This window comes from Petaurus breviceps, unplaced genomic scaffold (assembly GCF_028583685.1).
Source record: "Petaurus breviceps papuanus isolate PSGF00001 unplaced genomic scaffold, PetGlider_PUasm1.0 37, whole genome shotgun sequence".
Classification (NCBI taxonomy): domain Eukaryota; kingdom Metazoa; phylum Chordata; class Mammalia; order Diprotodontia; family Petauridae; genus Petaurus; species Petaurus breviceps.
The window spans coordinates 47,599,971-47,622,119 of NW_027186296.1; the positions used below are offsets into that span (position 1 = coordinate 47,599,971).

At 38.5% G+C, this 22,149-nt stretch overlaps 1 protein-coding gene across 6 annotated transcripts in view; it reads left to right on the forward strand.

The window, feature by feature from the left end:
- Window positions 1-22,149, forward strand: part of APBA2 (amyloid beta precursor protein binding family A member 2) — a 388,985-nt gene that overhangs the window by 316,890 nt on the left and 49,946 nt on the right. For all 6 annotated transcript variants that reach the window (XM_069098428.1, XM_069098429.1, XM_069098427.1 and 3 more), the window contains 3 exons: window positions 504-590; window positions 9,543-9,728; window positions 19,266-19,445. In XM_069098428.1, coding sequence (XP_068954529.1) covers window positions 504-590; window positions 9,543-9,728; window positions 19,266-19,445 — 453 coding nt within the window. The remainder of the gene's footprint in view (window positions 1-503; window positions 591-9,542; window positions 9,729-19,265; window positions 19,446-22,149) is intronic.

Genomic DNA, 22,149 nt, shown 5'->3' on the forward strand with positions numbered 1-22,149 from the left:
GTGTTATTACTATATAACTTGTGTTAGTTGCAGAAAAGTCATCAATTACGAATCAAATTATGAGGTAGAGTCTTAATTATTGGATCAAGTTTCTTGACAATTAATATGGGCCAAGTCAAGAGGTGTACACACACACACACACACACACACACACACACACACACACACATTCTGACAGCTTAGCTTGATTGGTCACTTGTAGCTGTTGTCTGTATGGATGTGGTATATCAAAGGAATATTTGAAAGCATTTCTCCCAAAGGCTTTCCTGTACTGTCAATGTTCAAAACTGTAAGTATTTATTTCTCCTTCTTTGCACTTCCAAATCGCACAGGCAGGCTTCAATCTCCCTGAAACTTTCTTGTAAGCTTGTGCTTTCTTGATGCTTTGAGCAATTTAGATATGTAGCAATCCTCCCCTCACAGTTCTGTCTTGCTGAAAGTGATTAGTAAAGTCACTGAAGGCAGTTAAAAATTGCTTTTTAACAAGTATTTTCTTTTCTTAGAGTTCTGAAGGAGATTCCCAAACTTTGACTGAAGTGGATCTCTTCATCTCTACTCAGAGGATTAAGGTTTTAAATGCAGACACACAGGTCAGTGCCTGACAAACTCTATTTATAATTGTCAAAAAAATCCCCACCTTTCCATTTGATGTTTTGGGGCAAAAATGTTTACCTGTGACACAGATGAACCTGTACTTTTGGATCATGGGCAAGTGCTAATTTTAGAAGGCATTGTTGGTTCATTTGAGGATGGGGAGCATTATAAAGGAAATTTCCTTTATAACAGTTGTTTGCTGCCCAGGAACCTTAAATATTTGAGAAACTCAGTTACTCTGGAAAGAAGCAAGAGCTTGAGTTAGAAATCATGTAGTTATTTTAGCTGACCTTTCATGATTCTAGAATGTTTTTTGTGACTTCTTGAAAAAATAATTCAGTAAATCTAGTTTTATTAATGTTAGTATAAAATGATAAAAAATAATAATAGCTTACATTTACATAGCACTTTGAGGTCTATAAAAAGGAATTTCTTCTCAGAAACCCTCTAGTAGTGCAAATATTTTTATCTCTATTTTACAGCTAAGGAAGCTAAGGATAAAAGAGGATTTGTCCAGGGTCCTAAAGCTTAGTGTAAGGGATAGTGCAGGGCTTCAGATTCAACATTTTTGATTTCAAGATGAGAGATTCTCTCTTACACTATTTCTCATTGTGTTTAAGAAGAATTAGAACTGTTGCTTAATTAGAATGTTAAATTGGTTTAGTCCCACTCTGATATAGTGGAAAGTACATTGGATTTGGACACAGAAAGCCTGGGTTCAAGGCTGTTCTGCTACTCCATACTATATAACCTCAAGTAAATGATATGGTTTACTCATCCCTAAAATGAAGAGATTGAACTGGGTGGATCTCCAAGGTCCCTTCCAATGCTAAGTCCTATGGTCCCTCTGCATTATAAACTCATATTGACCAAATAAAAGATTTTTAGTTCTGGAAAGGACCTTAGATACCTTGAAGTAAAACAACTTCATTTTATGGAGGTGGGAACCAACAGCCAGCAAATTGATTACAAAGCTAGGATCACCATCAACATCATCATAGTTCTCATTTATATAGCACTTACCATATGTCAGGCACCGTGCTAAGTGTTTTGCCATTATTATCTCTCATACGATCTTCACAACTCTGAGAGGTAGGCACTATTATCCTCATTTTAAAGATGAGAAAATTGAGACAGGTTAAGTGACTTGGCCAGGGTCATGCAGCTAGTAATAGTCTGAGGCCAAAGTTGAACCCAGGTCCTCAGGATTCCAGGCCCATTGGTCTATCCAGTATGCTACCTCACTGTAGATCTTATTTGTCAATTTGACATTGTATTTGTGGCAGCATTAGATTTGGGAATTTCTCAGTCTCTCCTAGAAAATCATATTTTCAAGAAAAGACAATCTACTTTATTGAGGTTTTGTAAGAAGAATACCCTTTATTCAGACTATATATCCTGATTTGGGTGTCAGAAAATATGGTCTGATTAAATCCTGTGGTCTTAGAAGCCTGGATCAGGACCAGGGGCATTTTTTAAAGCTTTCAATAAATGTTTCAGACTTAGCTGGGATTGAGACTTTGGATACTAAAGTTGTTTCAGGGAAGAGATATGTCACATACCTACAAACCCAAAATGTTTCCCTGAACAGTCAGTTGGTCCACATTCTTACATTGATTCTTTTCTTTCTTTTCATGGTTGTTTTGGAGAGCTATCTTTGTAGAAAATAAAAAATTTACTGTATCAGCCAGGTATTAATTTTGTTTGCTATTAACTTGATAGGTAGGAGAGCAAAGTTAGAAACCTCTTGGAACTGAAGAAGTAAGGAAAGGAAAACAGCAGCTCTCAAAAATATCTTATCAGAACTGGGACTTTCAAATTTGCAGTCATGGATGGAGACTGTAACCAAACAAATCTCATTATATGATGTTTCTACTTTTTGCATCCTACAGATAATTGCAGGTTGTCTTTTCCATTTTAATCCTCTACTGTTACTTTCCCCTGGGGCTTATGCTCTGATTTTCTGGTAGTCTATGCAATACCAAAACAACTGACTGAAAAATGAAAAATATGTTCAAATTTCTAGTTGGACATACAATAGCAATTTGTATTTTGATAATTTGATTGTGCTGTTTTCCTTTTCTCTCCCTGTAATGTCATGCCAAGGAAAGGCAACTTCCCAAGGTTCAGAATACCAGCATAGGTGCTCTCCATTTTATTCAGTGACAAACCAAGAACAGAGAAGGTCAAAACATGACATCATTCAAAATACAGCATTTACTAAGTGTGATTAAATAATCTCCAAGTACTATCCCACCCCAGGACCTTCCAATCATTCAATCAATTACAAAGTCCCTGTTCTAAATACTACTCCACCCCTAGGCTGTACCTTCATTTAGTCCACCACAAAGCCCCTCTTCTCAAATGGAGATTAGTTTCCAAACATAAGTAAAATACCTTCATTTGTTCAATCACAGAGCACAAAAAGGTCAAAAGTTCCCCACCCCTGGATCACAATTGAATCTACTCCAGAGTCACATCAAGTTTAAGCACAGCACTTAATACCCAAATGGAGGTCTTTTCTTCATCTTGACACAAGGCAAGTTCTCAGCAATCTTAGTTCCTGGGGAGACAAGGCTTAGCAAGGCCACAAGATACATTGCCAGTCCCTTCATTAATCCATCCTCTGTCTGTAGAACAGTCCTAGAACCCCTGAAAACATTAGCAAAACCCTCTCCCAGGATTTCTGTAAACATACAACAAGAAAATCCTTCTTCAGGGCTTCTGAACCAACAGAAAGGTTCCCAGACCCCTGCAACAACAGCACTGTCCTTCACCAGTGGACAGTATTCACTCTCTGTCTGCAGGACAATCTCAGGATCTCTTAGCCAACAGCCAGGTTCCAGGACTTCTTCAACAAAAGGACTGTCTTTCACCAGTGGGCAAATCTGGCAAAACAACATCAAAACAGACAGACAAAGTACCAGCAAAACAGCCATGTCTCCTCAGTCCTTGGCAGCTCAGGGGGCAGGTCTCAAAAGTCCAGGGCAATTCAAAGTGGCCTCCAGTAATTCTCTCAGTCTCTCTCTGCCTCCACGAGGTGCTGCTTCCAAAAAGTTCTTCTGCCTCTCTCTTGTCTCTCCAAAATCTACGTCACCAGCTCCTCCCAGCTCAGGACTTTCTTTTCACATCAAGTCCATCCCACAGGTGGGATTAACAAGCTCTGAGTTTTAACACAATCAATTTGAAAACCAAGCCAATACAGGGGAATCTTTAAATTCCATTACTATCACACTCCCCCACCCCCTCCACTTTTTGGTGGAACTGATGGATTTTGGTGTTGTATGAGATACTCTATCCATTTTCTCTTTGATCTAGTTTGGGGATTGGGATGATGAACATAGTAATTCTAGTTATTCCATTGAATTTGCATAATTGAGAAAAAGATAATAGTCGATGATAGTCTCTCTTCCACATGTACATCATGGGGTAAATATTTTAGAATTCCTTGTTTTTATCTACTCCCTACCTGTATTACCTAGAGGGGGATCCTGCACCCTCTAGGCCACATGTGGCCTTCTAGGTCTTAGAGTGCTGCCTTTTTATTGAGTCCAAGTTTTATAGAACAAATCCTTTTATTAAAGGAGTTTGTTCTGTGAAATTTGGATTCAGTCAAAGGGCCACAATTGAGGCTGCAGGTTTCCCCACCACTGGTTAGTACTAAGAATCTCTTAATGGTGAAACCCTTTCTTTTTCTTTTCTTTTTTTCTTTTAAGAGAATAGGCACTTTTTGTAAAGAGATCTCTCATGTCTTAGGAAAGAGATGGGTTGAAATTTTCCCAATGTTAAAAACACAGATCTAGTTAGAGAAGCCCATTACTAGCTCCCCAAGGATTACCATGAATTTGTTCCAGTTTCTCATCATCCATTTCACATCACAAATCTCCTGACACAATTATCTAAACACTTGTGTTGACAGCTTAGTTTCACACAGTCTGAATTTGGCTTTTACATGAAGACTTATTGCCCTAGCTGGAGTTAAGAGTCTGGGTATATGTTAATAATCACAAATAACACTTTTTTTAGAGAAATTATCTCCATTTACTTTATTCCTTACAAACATGTAAACTCTTCTGAGCAGAACAGAGAAAAAATATCTTTTATGCCTGATGTGATAGGATATCCTGCTTTTGACTATATACATTTGTATGTACATATATATATGTTTAGACATACACATATGTATATGCATACACATATATATCCACAAACATTTTATATACTCCATTTTTCTGAATTGGATCAATTTACCTTTCCTTAGAAAGCCTGATGGTCCTCCAGAAATCAAGCTATTCATCCATTTCAGGAGGAATTAGAAGCTTGCACTACCATGCCTAATACCCAGCTTCCTGCTTTTGACTACTAACAGACTCAGGTTTTGTTTCTTTATCTGCCCACTGCGAACATCGGGAGCACATTGATTCTTTCATTTATTTAGTTGGTGCTATTTGCCTTTTGAGAATGCCAGCACAATTTTAAGTATGAGATTATTTTTTGTTTCTAGTGTAAAGTGAGCAAATGATTGGAATCTTAACTCAGTATCTCTGAATCTAAGTGGCAAAGGATAGACAATCTGGGGGTTAATGATTATAGCTCCAAGTGGACCTCATGCTTGGCTTGCCTTTGATGCTCCTTTATGAGTGCTTACTCCCAGTGGACTTTTTTCACTCCAGAGTAAAAGCAGAATTATTGTTCTCCTTAATGGAATGAAAATGCTGATGGTGAAATTGATTCTCTTTTCAGGGGTGCTGTAAATAAAATCTTCCCTGAGCAACCCTCCTCTCTCCATTTTCTCAATGTAGGGGGTAAATTTCTTCCAAATAGCCTTATGTTCACCAATGTGCTTATATGTTCCTGACTGATCACATTACTGAAAGGGTAAAGTGTTTTGACATAATTCCTGGCTTTTGATATTGCTTGACTGGTACAGCAGCTGGGGGTACCAGATTCATTGCTTTATAATGGTTTCCAATTCTGTAAAACAGGTTTCTCTCCCTCTGTGTTCTATTGCTACAAGTCAGGCAGGGCTGTATATAATGAAGGCCACTGGTGTGCATATGAGTGTGTGTGTGTGTGTGTGTGTGTATGTGATTAAAGAATTCTGGTGACTTCCTAAAAAATGGAGAGGGGAGTTGTATTCATTGTAACTCAACTTTGAGAGCAGCCATTTTTACTATTTTTCTCTGACTTTTGCCCCCTTTTTACCCTTGTCTGGTAAGGGATGATGATCATGCCCTTCTAGGTTATGTAGTGGAGAATATTGAAAAGTGCCTTGCCCTGCAGCGTTTGAGATTCTGCCAGGAAGTGTCCGTTATAGAAGAGTTCCCTGCAGAGAGGAATTTTACAGAATCACGGAGGAGAAAGCTTGAAACTTTTTCAGCATTTGTTTTCATGCTTCATCTGCCACAAATGTTCTGCTAACCACTGAGCATTCAATTCCAAAGCTGAAGAAATCACTAAGAGTATATTTGGGGAATGATCATTTGGAAATTAAGGGGTGTCTGACATGAACCACGTGGTTCAGAGAGAGTAGTCACAGGAGAGGCAGGGAATTGTTGAATAAAGGTCCCTCTCAACCAAACTGATAATTGTCTCTTTTATGGAAGAAAGTTCCATAATGGTCTTTGACAAGCAATGGCAGTGTCTTTTGTCTTTAAAGTAATGCTTCTGAATATTCCTTGTAATTCATTACTACTATAGCTTAAGTACACCATGGGAAAAAGGGCAGGAAAATTGATCATGACCCTTCTTATCATGATACTTCATAAATTTTAAGACAAATAAGTAACTTTTTCAATCTTTTCTATGCCTAAGAAGCCCTGTTCCTTTAAGATTTGGCTCTGAAGTCTACTGTGGCCTGGTCTGTTTGAAGAACTATCTCCCATTTTCTATTGAAAGTTGTATCTCATTGTGTACTCCACCTTTCTGATTTTATCATGACAGTGTTATGCTATTTTTCTGCTGTCCTTAGTAATCTATTTTGGTTTTAACAATTTGTGGTTTTATTTTTACTTTTCCCCCTTGTTTTAAAACGATGAAAAGCATTAGAAACTTGGTCACCTTAACAAAAACAAAACTGTTCAATAGTGCCTGGTACTCTTTCCTTCATCCTTCGTTTGCCTCTGGCCTAGTTCCGCTTCTACAGAATCACAGAATTTAAGTCTGAAGGGACCTCAAAGGCAAGCTAGTCCATGGAAAGAATCATCACTAAAATCAGACTTGAAAAATGGTTGTCCAGCCTTTCCTTGAAGACCTCCATGGAGAGTGAAATTTGAGGAATGAGGACCCCTCCAGGAGCCAGGCAATGGAATTTTCAGCTGAAGAGAGGGAAGAAAAAACTTTCTTACATACCCAGTCATGCCTTTATTTACCACCCCTTTTGTCCTAGACCATCTCCAAATTATGGGAGAAGATATGTCAATAGAGAAAGAATGGCAGGTTTCTCCATATACAAATGAGAAATCAGTTTATTGAAGCTCCCCTGTATTTACATTGATGTCTCACAATCAACCCTCTATGTCTCCTATCATGCTAATGTCAAAGGATATCTGGTGAAGGGGGTGACTCTTTTATTGTTTATGTTTGCCAAGGCCTGAGATGAAGGAGTATTGAAAAGCTGACATTTAGCATTTCTTTTTGAAATAATCTCTAGTCTTGAGTAGCTAAAACAAAATGCAATTGCACTGCTACAACCTCAAATCAATAGGGCAGATTGAGATCAGTGCAAAAGATAAACGTGGAACTTCATGAGGCAGGAAGATCTCAGTGATCACAGAAACATGCCATGTCTCACCTCTCCTTTTGTGGAAGAGGGATAATGGCATTGGAAGAGAAGCTTATTAGTTGTTCAAAGCCATCGTGTGATGCTTCATTGAGAAGAAGAATATTTTTGGGAGGAGACAGTGGACCATGATTTAATGGATAAAATAACAAAAATAAAATCAAAGAAACAAGAGTAATAGGTACTTAAGCTCAGCCAAAAGAGTGGGGTAAGCTTCAGAAATTGCTGTGGGACCATTTGGTGTGACCTATGCAGGTCAGCACTTTCCAATGCCTACTCGCTTTATGTTCTATGAACAGAATGTTTTTAATGGAAAATTTAGCACTAAGCTTCATCCCCCTGTTCTCTGAAGGAAATTCTAGGCCAGGCAATTGTTATACTCTGTATGTGCATATACAAGCTCACAGCCGGGGCTGCTTTTCAAGTACCAGCATAATGTGTTCTAATTGAAGATGGTTCTTTGAGTCTTAGAAATTGAAGGGTACTTAGAGGGTCATCCCTCTGAGGGGAATGGGAGGTGGGATGGAAATCTTCCAGAAAGCTTTAAAAAAATAATCTTGTCCTTTTGCCAAAATAAAGTTCTTGCTCCCCATAGATTCACATTTCTGCAATTATGAAAAGACTTATGATCTCTTTGACCTTCAGCCAATGGCAGAGCTTGATGATTTTGGCCAACTCTAACAGAACCAAGGATTTCATCTTGAATACTTTGTTCTACTATAATAAAATGCCAATGATCCAGAATGTTTGGGGAATAGAATATTCTGAGTAGACAAGTAGGCCTGTCTACATCTCCTAGAGTATAATTCATGAAGGTCTGGGAGGGGGCTGGGTATCAGAGTTTGGGGAGAGGTGTGACAAGGGACACTTAGAATAATACTTTAAAAAAATAAATGCACATATTTATAATGCCAGAAAATAATCTTTTTCAAAGCATTAATAGGCATTTATTTTGTGACAAGACAAATCCAATGTGTTAAGAGGGAAGTCTCAAAGCCTTAAGTAGACAGAAACACATAGGGGTCCAGCTCTCAGATCTTGTCAAGGGTGGTAAGAAGAAGAATAATAACATTGTTATGTTGTCTTGAGGTTTACAAAGGACTTTCTTCACAATAGCCCTGTTAAGTAGAGCTATAATTTCCCCCATTTTACATTTGAGAAAATTGAGTCTAATGGCTGTTAAATGACTTGCTCAGGATCATATTGCAAATAAATCTTGGAGTCAGGATCCTCCTGACTTCAAATGAAGAGAACTTTTCAAATGCCTTTCACTAGGTCTGATTCTGGACACCTTACTTTTCTAGTTAACTGAAGGTTTTAAGTAGGAAAGTTTTTTTTGTTTGTTTTAATTTTATCAAAGATCTTACTAAAATATACTAGTCCACTTTTCTAACTGGGAATAAAAGTATTAGGAATAATAATAGCTGATATTTGTGTAGTGCTGTAAGGTGCACAAAGGCAGCTGAATGGAATGAATTTTCATAGGATAGGAGATAGAGGGGATTCATCTAAATATGTATGAATTCCAGACTAAAATTTGGAAAATTGGTTATTGCTTTTGGTTTTTTAAAAACATATCACCAACATGAAGGTATATTCTTTTATTTTGCCTGATTTTCTTTAGAGTATACTGGGAAAGTCTTCTCTTTATTGAAAGTTCTGGTTAATGGAGGTTTTGCTGAATTTATCACCTTGGTGGATATTTTTATAGTTATTTTTCTACCATGTTTTTTCAATGCTGACTTATAACATTGGATATGTATTGCTATTGCTATGATGTTTGTACCTACCTATGTTCCTTGTGGGCATCTTCACTATCAACAAATTTCACTCTTGGAAAAAAGAAATAGAGCCACTTTGGCTAACCTATGTGCCTTCTTCCTGCATACCTGAATATCTTCAGTCCTGTTGTCTAGTCTGGAGGGAGTCAGGTAAAGGCAGTGAGCAGGTGAGTGTATTTAAAAGCTATTTGTATAGATGTCCCAAGGACTTGTACACGGTATGTATTTTTGCTTCTCCCATTATTGAGGAAATCATCTTGTGAAAAGCACTAACCCTAATAAGATATCTAGGTAACGGTCTTTGGAGGCATTGAGAAGTGACCCAGTAGTCACATTTACACAGTTCAGAGATTCTTCTTGAGTTGACTTTCCTTCTCCATTGGTAGGAAACCATGATGGATCATGCTTTGCGAACTATATCCTACATTGCTGACATTGGGAATATTGTTGTGTTAATGGCGAGACGTAGGATGCCCAGATCAGCTTCTCAAGACTGCATTGAGACCACACCTGGTGCCCAGGAAGGGAAGAAACAATACAAGATGATCTGCCATGTCTTTGAGTCAGAGGATGTAAGTAAATTAAATACTTGCTAATTGCTATGAAAGAAGCAGCAACATGTAGTGCAGAGGTATCCAACATGCAATCCACTGGCCACATTTCTGCTGCCAACATTCCCAAGTGTGGCTGAAGTAGATGAACATATAATCAGGAAATATCTAATAAAGTAAATAAAATATAGTAGAACAGAGATGTATTGTTGTTGTTCAGTCATGTCTGACTCTGCATGACCCCATTTGGGGTTTTCTTGGCAAAGATACTGAAATGGTTTGCTATTTCCTTCTCTAGCTCATTTTCCAGATGAGGAAACTAAGGCAGACAGTGTTAAATGACTTGCCCAGGGTCACACAGCTAGTAAGTGTCTGGGGTTGGATTGAATTCATGTCTTCCTATCCAGAACAGAGATAATATGTGGTTAATATGCTGTTTTCCAAATCAATATGCTGCCTAAAGGGATCCTTTTTGTATAGTTTTTTTTTATTATTTATGTCCCAGCTGACTTTTTCCACCCCTTCCCTGCCACCTCTAGGAAGATGAAATCTTGAAGCAATAGCATCAATGAGAAATTAAATTATTAAATTCAAGTCTTCTCTTAGAATCTGACTTAGACATTTGTTAGGATTATTAGGGATAGTATGTATTAAATGGGAGGAAACATAGTAAAGTACAAGCAAAGACGATTCACAGTTGGAGAAGAAGAGCAATGAAACAAAACAGAGAAGAAAAACTGATGGGGAAATAGACTTTGTTATTCTTGTCTCTCAATTTAATGGTGCTTATCTCTTAGAGATTCTTCAGTTTTGTTGCTTTCTAAAGGAACTTTGATTCTAAAATCAAACTAAATCAATCCATAAGAATTTATCAAGTATTTTCTATATGTCAATACTGTGCTAAGGGCTAGGAATATATACATATATATATATATACATATATATATATACATATACACACACACACATAAACCGTCCCTGTCGGGAAACAACACAAGATAGTCAGAACATGCAAGATAAGTACAGAGTAGTTGGAAGAAAAATCAGAGTTAATACCATGGCTTCTATCTCTGTTGTTCAACAGAAACTCCTTTCTGGAAGGTCATCATTAACCTCTTAATTGAGAAATCCAATGGCCATATTTTTCATCCTTGATCGTTCTACAGCATTTGACACTATTGAGCAGCCCTTTTCTTTTGTGTATTCTCTCCTTCCATGGCTTTCATGCTATCTTCATTTTCTTTCCATGGAGCTGATCTCACCATCTTTTTCTTTTACTAGCTTCTCTTTCTCTTCATCCAGCAATTGTGAGTGTTCCCCAAGCTTCTGTCCTTGGTCCTATCTGTAATCTTTACTTTTTCTTCACCTCCGGGAGCTCTTTATTCTCTTTTACTTCAACCATTATCTCTATTATTAATTTACTATATTTTCAGTCTTCAAGATTTTCCTTCTAAAGTCATGCATTTATTATGTAGATATCTTGCACATATCTGTACACTCATACATATGTATGTATACACACATGCATACATATGCACACACATATACACACACACATTCTTTTGGCTCTCCTATTAGAATGAAAACTGTTTGGGGGCAGGAACTGCCTTCACTTTTTCTTTGTATCTCCAGCACTTTGTACAGTCCCTGGCACTTGGTAAATACTTGATAAGTGTCTTATTGACTAATTGATATGATTGACTTTTTGTGCAAGCTTCACTACTTTATCCCTAGCTACAGAACATTTATACTCCCTTGCTTCAAATTCAATGTATCTAAAAACCAGTCATCATCTATTCCATACAAAGACTTCCTTCCCCCAAAATATCTTTTCTATCTTCCTTATCTTTATCAGTGGTAACACCATTCTCTAAGTCACTGGGTCTTGAACCCTTAGGGTCATATTTGACCTTTTATGCTCCTTCCCTTGTATCTAGTTAATCACAATCATATCTATTTAATGATTTTTTTCCTTTTAAAGGTTCTGTGCATTTGTCCTTCTCTCTCTACTCCTATTGCTACCACCTTAATCTAGACTCACATTTCTTCATGCTTGAATTACTTCAAGTTGACCTTCCAAGATCTAAGTTTTCATCCTCTAAATTATATTATATGATAGTGTGAGTAACCTTCCAAAAATACCACTTTCATTATGATACTTCTCTTTTCAAAAACCTTCACTGGCTTCCTATTTCCCACCTCATAAGTCTAAACTCCTTTATTGGTTTTCAAAGATTATTATAATTAGGACCAACCTCTTCTTTGTTTACCCAGGACTTTTTTGCCTAATTATTACCATTTTGCCTTTTCCCATTCTCCCCAGTGTTCCTTCCCATATTTCTGATTCTGAATATAAGAGAAAATGGCTAGAAGAATGTTTCTCTATTCTCTAAAGAAACAAGGAGAAAGCAGCATTCCTTGAAAGAAGGGGAGAAGTTTAAAATGAACTCAAAGAGGAAAAATAATCTATCGATGCACAGGGCAATCTAAATACGTATCAGGAGATTGGAAGAAGAAAGACCAAGATACAGGAAAGGACAAGAAGAGCAGCCAGTGAACCTTGAGTGAATTATATAAAGGGTTCACACTTTCCAGTCCAATAGAGGATAAAAAAAAATGTACCTTAGTCTTCATGAGTTCGGTATAGTGATGGTGAAAGATCTGTGGGTTCTGCAAGGAAAGAGTTCCTTCTTGCAGCAGAGGGTAGACAGGAAGTTTCACAAAATAGGTGTAGGTCAGGGGTTGGGAACCTGCGACCTTGAGACCATATGTGGCCCTCTAGGTCCTCAAGTGCAGCCCTTTGACTGAATCCAAACTTCACAGAACAAATCCCCTTAATAAAAAGATTTGTTCTGTAAAGCTTGGATTCAGTCAAAAGACTAAACACCCAGAGACCTACATCAGGTAGGGTTTCAGAATTAAAGGTAGGGATTTTTGTTTTCAGGCAAGAACTGCAAATGCCTCCCTTGGTTGGTGGCAGAGCAAAGTCCCTGGACATCAGGTGAAGGCTGCTGAGGAAGTCTCTGTATTTAGGGATAGAGGTGGTTATAGAGTAAGATTGGGTGGGGGAGTAACTCACTTCAGCCCTTATCTGATGGCATAATTAAAAGATTGTTTAATGTTTTAAATAACGAATTCTAGTTTTAATGAACTAATTCTCATTCTTGCTAACTAGGTGCTAAACTTTAGTGTTTATATGCTACTGAAGAATTGCATGTATTTTCAGCAGTCTCTAAATTCTGTGCCCTCTTAAGTCAGCCCTGGTCACACCTCTGGGTAATTGTTCCAGGTTATATAAAATTTAAAACCATAAACCCTGTAAATCAAATGTTATCCAGCCCAAGAGAGGCAGTGTGGTATTGTGGAAAGAGCCCTGATAGTTACTAACTATGTAACATTGATGAATTATTTAACCTCTCTGGGCCTCAGAAGATTCCCCATCTGTGATATAAGGAGGGATCATACTAAATGATCCCTTTTCTAACAGCTCTTAATATGTGATCTTATGATACCTCATTTTGTAGATGAAGAAAATAAGGTCCAAAGAGGTTTAAGGGACTTTCTTAAGGTTACATAGGTAATAAATAAGTGAAAGAGTTGGGATTTGAACCTAGGAATTCTGACTCCAAATTCAAAATTCCTTCCACTATACCAAGCAGCCTAGTTTATGAAAAATAATAATTATCCAGCAGGCCCCTGGAACTTAGTAGAACTACCTCATTTTCCTGGATGGATGAAATAATGCCCTGAAGCAATAGATGGTCATTTCTGCAAGTCTCCAATTTGAAACAAATTTTAGAATCCTGATACTGCCAATTATCCATGCTAACTGAGGCAATCAGATAATACAAAAACAATTTATATTTTGATTTGAAATGCATTAGATACGTGATTTTTTGAAGGGTGGTGAATTCACTTGGGATCATACTAAAATTAATTTGCATTCCCCTAGCATACACAGATTGATAGCAAGAGGAGAGAGTAGAAGCATGGTATTTAGCAGAAAGAAATCAGTTTGATAATGAAAATTTGCAGCAAATAATTGAGACTTGACTATCATTCATTTGAAATATCCTTCTTTAAACACTGTACTTTTCAAATAATCACTACTGGCAATTTATTTTCGATGTGTCTCCCCCTATGTAACTCCTTACTTGCGGGTTTCCTATGTGCCACCATCTAGCTCCATTCCCAGGTAGAGCAGGTCCATAGGTACATTTTAAGAGACATCAGGTTTTTACTTGTTGAGTCATTTTTTCAGCTGTGTCTGACTCTTTATGACCCTATTTGGAATTTTCTTGGCAAGAACACTGGTGTGGTTTTCCATGGCTTTTTCCAGCTTTTTTTTTGTTTGTTTAATAGATGAGGAAACTGAGGCAAGCAAGGTTAAGTGACTTTCCCAGGGTCACACAGCTAGTAAGTTTGAGGTCAGATTTGAACTCTGGAAGATAAGTTTTCTTGACTCCCAACCCAGCACTCTAGCTACTGTACCAGCTAGCCTGAAATTTCTATTTTGGGATTAAGATACTTTATATGAAGAAACACTATTGTAAAATGTCAGTATCACTAGTGAAAGAAGAAAGGAGTGTGCTGTGCTCAATTATTGATCCTTATGAATGTATCCAAACCCTGGACAGGGGCACTCTGGCAGAATGGGAACTTAAGGCATCTGTGATGGGTATGGAGGCTCTGGAATCAGGGGGTGAAGAGCAAGCCCAGGCCCATGTATCCCTATAGAAGATGTTGCGGTTGGGGTTGGTTGTGGTGAGATGGGGGTTTTGGACTCCGGGCTGGCTGGTGAGAGAGAGGGCTAATGCTAAAAATACAAACTTCCTCAACCTTGGTTTTTAGCTTGGGTCAATTCAGATAACCCTTTTCCCCATCCTCTGTTTGCCATGCCTATCCCAATGCCTCCATTCACTGGTACTATAGTGCCACCTTGTGGCCATCAAAGTCAACATGTGCTGTTATGTGAAGCATTGGAAGCTCCCCTTTCCAGAAAAGTGGGTGTGGTGTCACATAATGGCCTGAGGATCTCAAATCTTGTCCTCATTATAATTAATATGCCCCCAAACTCCACTATAAACCAGGAACAACAGTAAAGACCCGTTTATTAATCCTAAAAGTTTGTGATCATTTCAGACACAAGAGGGTATGATTCTTATTAATTTAAAAGAAATGGAAATAATTCCTTTCTTCTAAATGTTTTGGGCTTTCTTTGTAAAAGAGGAGATACCACCTAAAATTAGTAACTTTTAAAAATAAAAGACTGAGGAATTTAAGGATGTTTCTAGTACAGTGCCTTCAACAATGTGGCATGTAAAAGGATACATAATTTTGGAAGGGTTTTGTGAGTTGTAATATTTCTATTCATTTTCCTCATTTTACTTATTAATGGTCATTTTATCTTACTTCCTCAGGCTTTAAAAGAGTCTTAAGTCCATTGGTGTTGGCCCTACCAATGTTGTAACATAGATCACAACACCTTCCATACTTAAGTACAATTTCATGAATTGTTGCTATGAAAAAAAAATCATCACCTGGTGACCAGGTACTCCAACTCAAAGACTGGCCAACATGATAGGACCTGCCAGAGCTTGTGGTCTATTGGCTGAGCCTTTAGTAACTAACTCTAGAGGTTACTTCCATAGCAGGGTTAAAGTTTTAGTGTAGGAATTTAACAGCAGTATTATAATCTAGACTGTAAAATTTTAGAGATAAAACAAACCTTGGGAGTCAATAGAGTAAAAAATGTTAACACTGAAGGACCTCTGAGAGAGTCTCTGGTTTTACCTTTTCACTTTTTTGGCAAGAAAACTGAGCCTTAGAGAGGTAAAGTCAAATAGAAAGGAAGCTAGAGAGCTGAAACTAGAACCTAGGCCTAAACCCTAGATCTTCTGATTCTCAGGCCAGCATATTTTCTCCACCGCACCATGAATGTGCTTTTATAGATGAGAACATGAAATAACATGCTGTCATGTCATAAAACTAGTCATAAAGCTAGTATATGTAAATATGAAAAGCATCTTTGATTTTGGCAACATTGGGAACTTCCAGGGTGGGGAATTAGCTCTACCATCTTAGACTGTAACTTAATAGATAAATCATAATAAGTAGCCCCAACCAAAATAGAGGTTAAGTGACTTGTCTAGGATAACATGCCTAGTATACATGAGAGGCAGGATTCAAATCTAAAGGTTTTTCCTTAGGCCAAGCCCAGCACCCTATTGTACCATGCTACCTCTAATAATAAATAACATAGGTAGCATTATAATAATAATTCATATTATTACTGTTAATGTTATTATTAACCAGTCTTGTGATTTCATTAGTGTACAGAGCTCCAGTTAATGAACCTCTTCTACCAGCAAAGATCTGCAGCCATTCTACAACTTAATGTCTTAGATAGTTGCTTGGGACATTGAGAAGTTAAGTGCTATTCTCTGGATGGTGATGGGATTTGGAGGCCAATTTTCTATCTATTTGCTTCAAATTTCTTTTTTTTCTAAAGCTAGTGCGGTACTTTCAATCAATTAGTCAATCAATCAACAGGCATTTATTAAACATTTATGTGCCAGGCATTGGAAAATAAGTAAATTAACTTTTTCCTTTTAAAATATTCTGTGGCTGTCACTATCATACTTCTCCTGAGCCTTTCACTTCATTATTACAAACCACTAAGGTTTTATTTTTATCTCAGCTTGGTCTGGGAGCTTGGATCTCGAATCTTTTCCGATGAATGATAGAAGTAGCAAGAAATACACAAGAGGAATGTCATTGATTTTTAAACGTTGGACTCTTTTCCATCGACAATGTGGCAGGTATCAGATATGCTTAAAATATAGCCACGTCTAAAGAAAATAGGTCCCAGAAGACAAATGGATTGATTAGTTCTCTTGCATTGATGCCATGGTAGGGGACACACAGCCTCTGGGCCTATATAAGAGCAGAGGAGAGATGGCCCTGGCCAGGTGTAGGCTGTGTTGTGACATTGATGAACATGCAGGTCTCGTAGGCTGTGGTGAAAGCCAGCTTATGAGATTCCCTTTATTGCTAGCAGAGAAGATTGGAGTGGATAGGCAGGCCCAGCAGGGAGAAGTCCTCATGTCATCACCTTCGGCAAAATGAAACCCAGACTGAGGGACGTGAGAAGAAAACAGAACTGCATAGGGGAATTGGAAAGCATCTGGGGCAAATCTTCTGATTCTGCTTTGTGATCATAGATAAAGACCTGCTGCCTCAGCTGAAGGTGGGGAGACATGGGACTCCCTTAATGAGGAGGGGGCTGTGCTCCTTAGGAAGCAGCACATTGAGGATTCAGGATAGTGATTTAATGCCGGGAAGCCAAAGGCTGTTTTCATTTGGCAAGTGCATCAGTACTGGAATCTTATTACCCTGGATGTTTCATTTCCTAAGTGGCTGGAAGGAAAAGGATAACAGTGCCAATTCCCATTTATGAAGTGGTTTCCTCCAAACCTTGGGAGGCAGGTAGTGCAAATAATGCTACCTGCGTTTTTATTGAGGGCATAGAGAAAATTCATGGCTAGCACATGTCAGAACTGGGCCTCAACCTCGGGTCTTTGGGCTCTAAGCCCAGTGTCCTTTGTACTGTACTGCATTGCTGTCTAAGGTCCCAGTATTGTTATGCCATTGCCTTACTCACACAGCTGTTAAGTCTCATACAGATCTCTAGGTGGAATCCTAGACTTGTTCTGCTAAGTGGTTTTCTGACTTTTAAGCATCTGCCCTTTAAAGATGCTGAAGGCTTTCCTGCCCCACAGACTAGAGGTCATTTAAAGGTTCCAGGAATCAACTGTACAAGTCAATGCAATTACATAAATATTTATTAAACACCTACACAATGCTGTACTAGGTGATGGGATGACAAAGGCAGACATGAAACTGTCCCTGACCTCAAGGAACTTAAGTTGGTTTCCTGGGCATAAAAATGGAGGGATGTTTCTAGACAAGTTTGTGCAAAAAAAAAAAAAATCTAAGGGTTTTCATGGGTTGCAAATTCAGCATGTATAAATGTATAACATTGCCATCATTAAAGACAAGTGATGTTAGGCTATATTTAAAAAGGCACATTATCCTTAATGAGGGATGTGGGAGTCTGACAACATTGACCCTGTTTGCTTCAGTTTCCCCATCTGTAAAATGAACTGGAGAAGGAAATAGCAAATTAGTCCAGTATCTTTGCCAAGAAAACCCCAAATGTGTTCACAAAGAGTCAGTCACAAATGAACAACAACAATAACAATTTATTTTAAAAAAATTTCCCAATTACATTTAAATCTGGTTGGGGACACATTCAGGAGGTAGGATGTAGCCAGAGGGCCCTCTGTTGATACCTCTGTTCTAAAGGGTATATAACAGTTTAGGTACTGGTTAGACTAAATGACCTCTGAGGTCCCTTCTTCTGAGAGCAGGCGATGCAGCTGATACATCTTTATTTAGTTACTCTGAATTTACGAGTTTCAGTAAGGATCTGTAGAGATCATCAAGGTCAATTCCATGATGAATTGTCTTTTTTTTTTTTAAGATTTTGGAGATAGTTTTCTCCATTTCTTCTCTTTATCATTTACATCAGTGCTGAGAACAATATAACATTTAGAAAATACTTTCCTGGATAAATCACACAGGTAGTAAGCGTCAGAGGCAGTACTTAAGATCCCATGTTTTCTGACTCTAGAACCAGTGATTTGAATGAAAGGACTTTTGAAGTACTATGAACTCTCCCCCTAGTGGGGTTATCCTCTTTTCTGCATCATTCTTGTACCTTGGTGCCTGAAGCTTGTAGGATATGAATGTCTTCTCATCTCTGAGCAATCCTCAGCTCTGCCTGGATACTTAGAAAGGAAATCCAACCTGGGAGGAATGACCAGTGTACCTGTCATTAGGCCTTGGCTCTGGATGTGAGCAGCCAGGCAGTATGATTTAGAGAGGCCAGAAGGCACACAGTTGTCTCCCCTACTCAGTTGCCAGTGTCCGCAATTCCATTGTTAGATTATTTTCCCCCTTTGGGTTAAGTTTTGCTTACTGCATCTACTTTTAAAATTATAGATATTTCCTTGCCAGGAAATTAAATCCATAGCACTGGAAAGAGAATTCATCTGTTGTATTACTTTCCTCTACTTAACAGGAGGGCTTTGGTTGAAGCATAAAGCCCCAAGTGCTAGGGTAAGAGGTAAAGGGGTAAAGGAGGCAGAAAGATGTATGTGTTGCGAGTGGGTATGGGAAGGAGGGAGGAGAAACCCACCAAAGACAACTGACCAACCTCACAATTTTGCCTGAAGTTATTCCTGAGTATGAGTGTTGATGAGATTCAATCGTTGCCAGATGGAAGATGGAGTTCCTTTCTTATTTTTGGTTCTAAAGGGCAGATTTCCAAGCAACTGACCCCTTGAAACCCTGTGTACTCACTTTGCAGGCTCTCGCATTGGGAATGATTCTCAGGAGCCTGTGGCTGTGCTGCTTGCAGCCTTTTCTGATGCTTGGAGCCAGAGGGGTTATGTAGAACAAAGTTCTCAATTATGTCTTTTTCTTTTTTGACAGGCGCAGCTGATTGCTCAGTCCATTGGCCAGGCATTCAGTGTAGCCTACCAAGAATTTCTACGGGCCAATGGCATTAACCCTGAAGACCTAAGTCAGAAAGAATATAGTGACATTATCAATACCCAAGAAATGTATAATGATGACCTTATACATTTCTCTAATTCAGAAAATTGCAAAGAGGTAAGCTTATTGCTTTAATTTTCCAGAAAAGAACTCTGAAATTATGTTTATCTACTAACTTATGCATTCCTGCTCCAGCTTCCATAATTGAACAATGCAGAGGTGGAATGAAGGCATTTTTATGGGAAAATACTTCCCTTATATCTAGGCTTATCAGGGATGCCTGACGTTGTTGGTTAAAGCCTTTGTACATCCATCATAAAAATAATTGCTTTTACATTTGATTGAAGTGGGGAACAAAGCCTGCATCTTATATGTCCTTGTAGTGTTGCCTACTTGTATGTTGTAATGAGGTGTTGATATAACAAAGGAGATTGTAATCAGTTTTAATGACCTTGAAAATTTACATTTTAATGGTTTTTATTGTCACTGATTGGCACTCAGCAGTTTGGAAAAACAGAGCTGACATTTCAGAAAAGCTTTCTTCCATCTTTTGAAATGAAATATTTACAAAGTGTTTTTGGAATGCCTGGGTGCTTTTGCATTCCAAAGCTATGAACTGGTTTTGGTTAAGTGTGGGGAGATGCCCATAGGAGGCTTTTTGCAAAATTCTGGGGATGGAAGCATTCAGCAGACCTGGCCCCAGAAAAGGAGAAAAGGAGAAGGAAGCTTTCTTTGTGCTAGCCTCCTTTTGAAGCCGGCTTGCTTACACTGACAAGGAACTCTTCTGTAGGCACTAGTTGTGTGTAGGCCCTAACTCTTCTGTGGGTCTGTGAGGCCAGCAGCAATGGATATCCAGGGCACCAATTGCCTGGTCTGTGTTGTTGCCACTGTAGGGCCAATTAACCTTTATACTCCCCAATCAATTCTTTGATAAGCTCATGACCTTTCTGGAACTGGAGCCTGTAGTTTGGCTGTGAAGAGAAGTGTCCCTGTATGGCCATACCACTAGTGGTTGTCAGGCCTGCTGAGGCTCAGTGATCAGTAGGGTCTGTCAGTCTAAGATGGTAAGGCAGTGCCACGCTGCACCTTCTCCACTGTCAGATGTGAAACTTCTCAGTTGTCTGCTTTTGCAGTTGTTTAAGGTAAATAAAAGAGGCGTGATTGGTTTTCTTACTTCGGGCAGAGCTTGTATTGGTTGGGAGGGAGGGAGGTTTAATATTTGGATAAGTATTCTCTTTATCCAGATTCATGGTGAAAGTCTGTGTTTAAGAGTACAGTGGTCTTGTCTGTACTTGAGAGAGTGAGTACAACAATGCCCATATCAACAACCTACATCTGATAATTCAACTCAACTGGCATTTTTTAAGCTAGGAGCCAGTGATGGAAAGATTAGGGGAAAAAAAGCCGCAATCCTTTCCCATAAGAAGTTTCTGGCCTACTTGTTCAGTCATTCTCAGTTGTGTTTCACTCTTTGTTACCCCATTTGGGTTTTCTTGGCAAGGATACTGGAATGGTTTGCCATTTCCTTCTCCAGCTTGTTTTACATATGAGGCAAACAGGGTTAAGTGACTTGCCCAGGGTCATACGACTAATAAGTGTTGGAGGCCAGCTTTGAACTCAGGAAGATGAGGCCTCCTGACTCCAGGCCTAGCACTCTATTCATTGCGTCACCTAGCTGCCCTTTACAGCCTACCAGATCCTTTCCTTTCTCTCTGGCTGAGGCCTGCTGGGACATTAATCCATAGAAGACTTGCTCTTTCCAATATACATTGAATGGGAATAGAGCTAACTCTCTTCTTGGAAAATGTGGAAGGTCCAAAATAGTATTGTGGTGATGTCTTCTGAGTTTTCAAGACTCACTCTCAAAATATGATGTGTGTGTGGGATGGAAGAGGAAAAGAAGTTGGGCTTATAGTGACTTCATCCAAGTTCTGTTTAGCTTCAGAACTGATCTGGGCTAACAACAAGTCAACAAGAATTTATTACTGTATGTGGAATACAAAAATAGTCTAAAATATCTTTACGTTTTAGGAACTTTCAGTCTAACTGGGGATTTCAGATATATACACAGAAACAATAATTATTTGTGTAGGATGTATCCAAACCACAGGGTGGTGCTGTGAGTCTGGAGGACTTTAAAAACTTTGGAGAAGATTGAGAGACTCACGTAGAGAATGGTATTGATTATGTTCCTCTGATTCCTTTATGGGCCTTTTGTATTTCCTGTGGGGAAGACTAAAGGCTATCCTATATGGAATGCATGTGTTTATTACTCTAAGAGCTTATGTGGAATCTGGGGATCCTTTTACTTCCATTTCTGTGGATGTAGACATGAGTTATAGTCTGAGTTTTTCCACAGACAACTCTGAGTAGTGGAAATATGAGTGAGAGAATAATTGGGGGAGCACCCTAACATTGAGCCCCATCTGTGTAAATCTAGACCTTGGAATGCTAGGCTGTGCATGCTATGTAAACATGCTATGCATTGTTTACAAAGGAGATTATGATTACTATAGGTGCTTAATTGTATGATATAGATATCAAATCCTATCAATCAAAAGAAGAGGGAGATCAGAGATCTAACTGGTCCTGTCTACAATCTTTCCTCCAATCTGTCCTATACATTGAAGTCAGATTACAGATTAACCTTCTTAAAACACCATATATGTGTGTGTGTGTATATATATATATACATGCACATGCACACATATACACATACACACATACATATGTGTGTATGTATATTTTTTCTTGTAAGAACAAAAATAAAACCAAAACCCTCATTGTCTTATTACTTTAAGCCTAATCTTTACTACCTGGC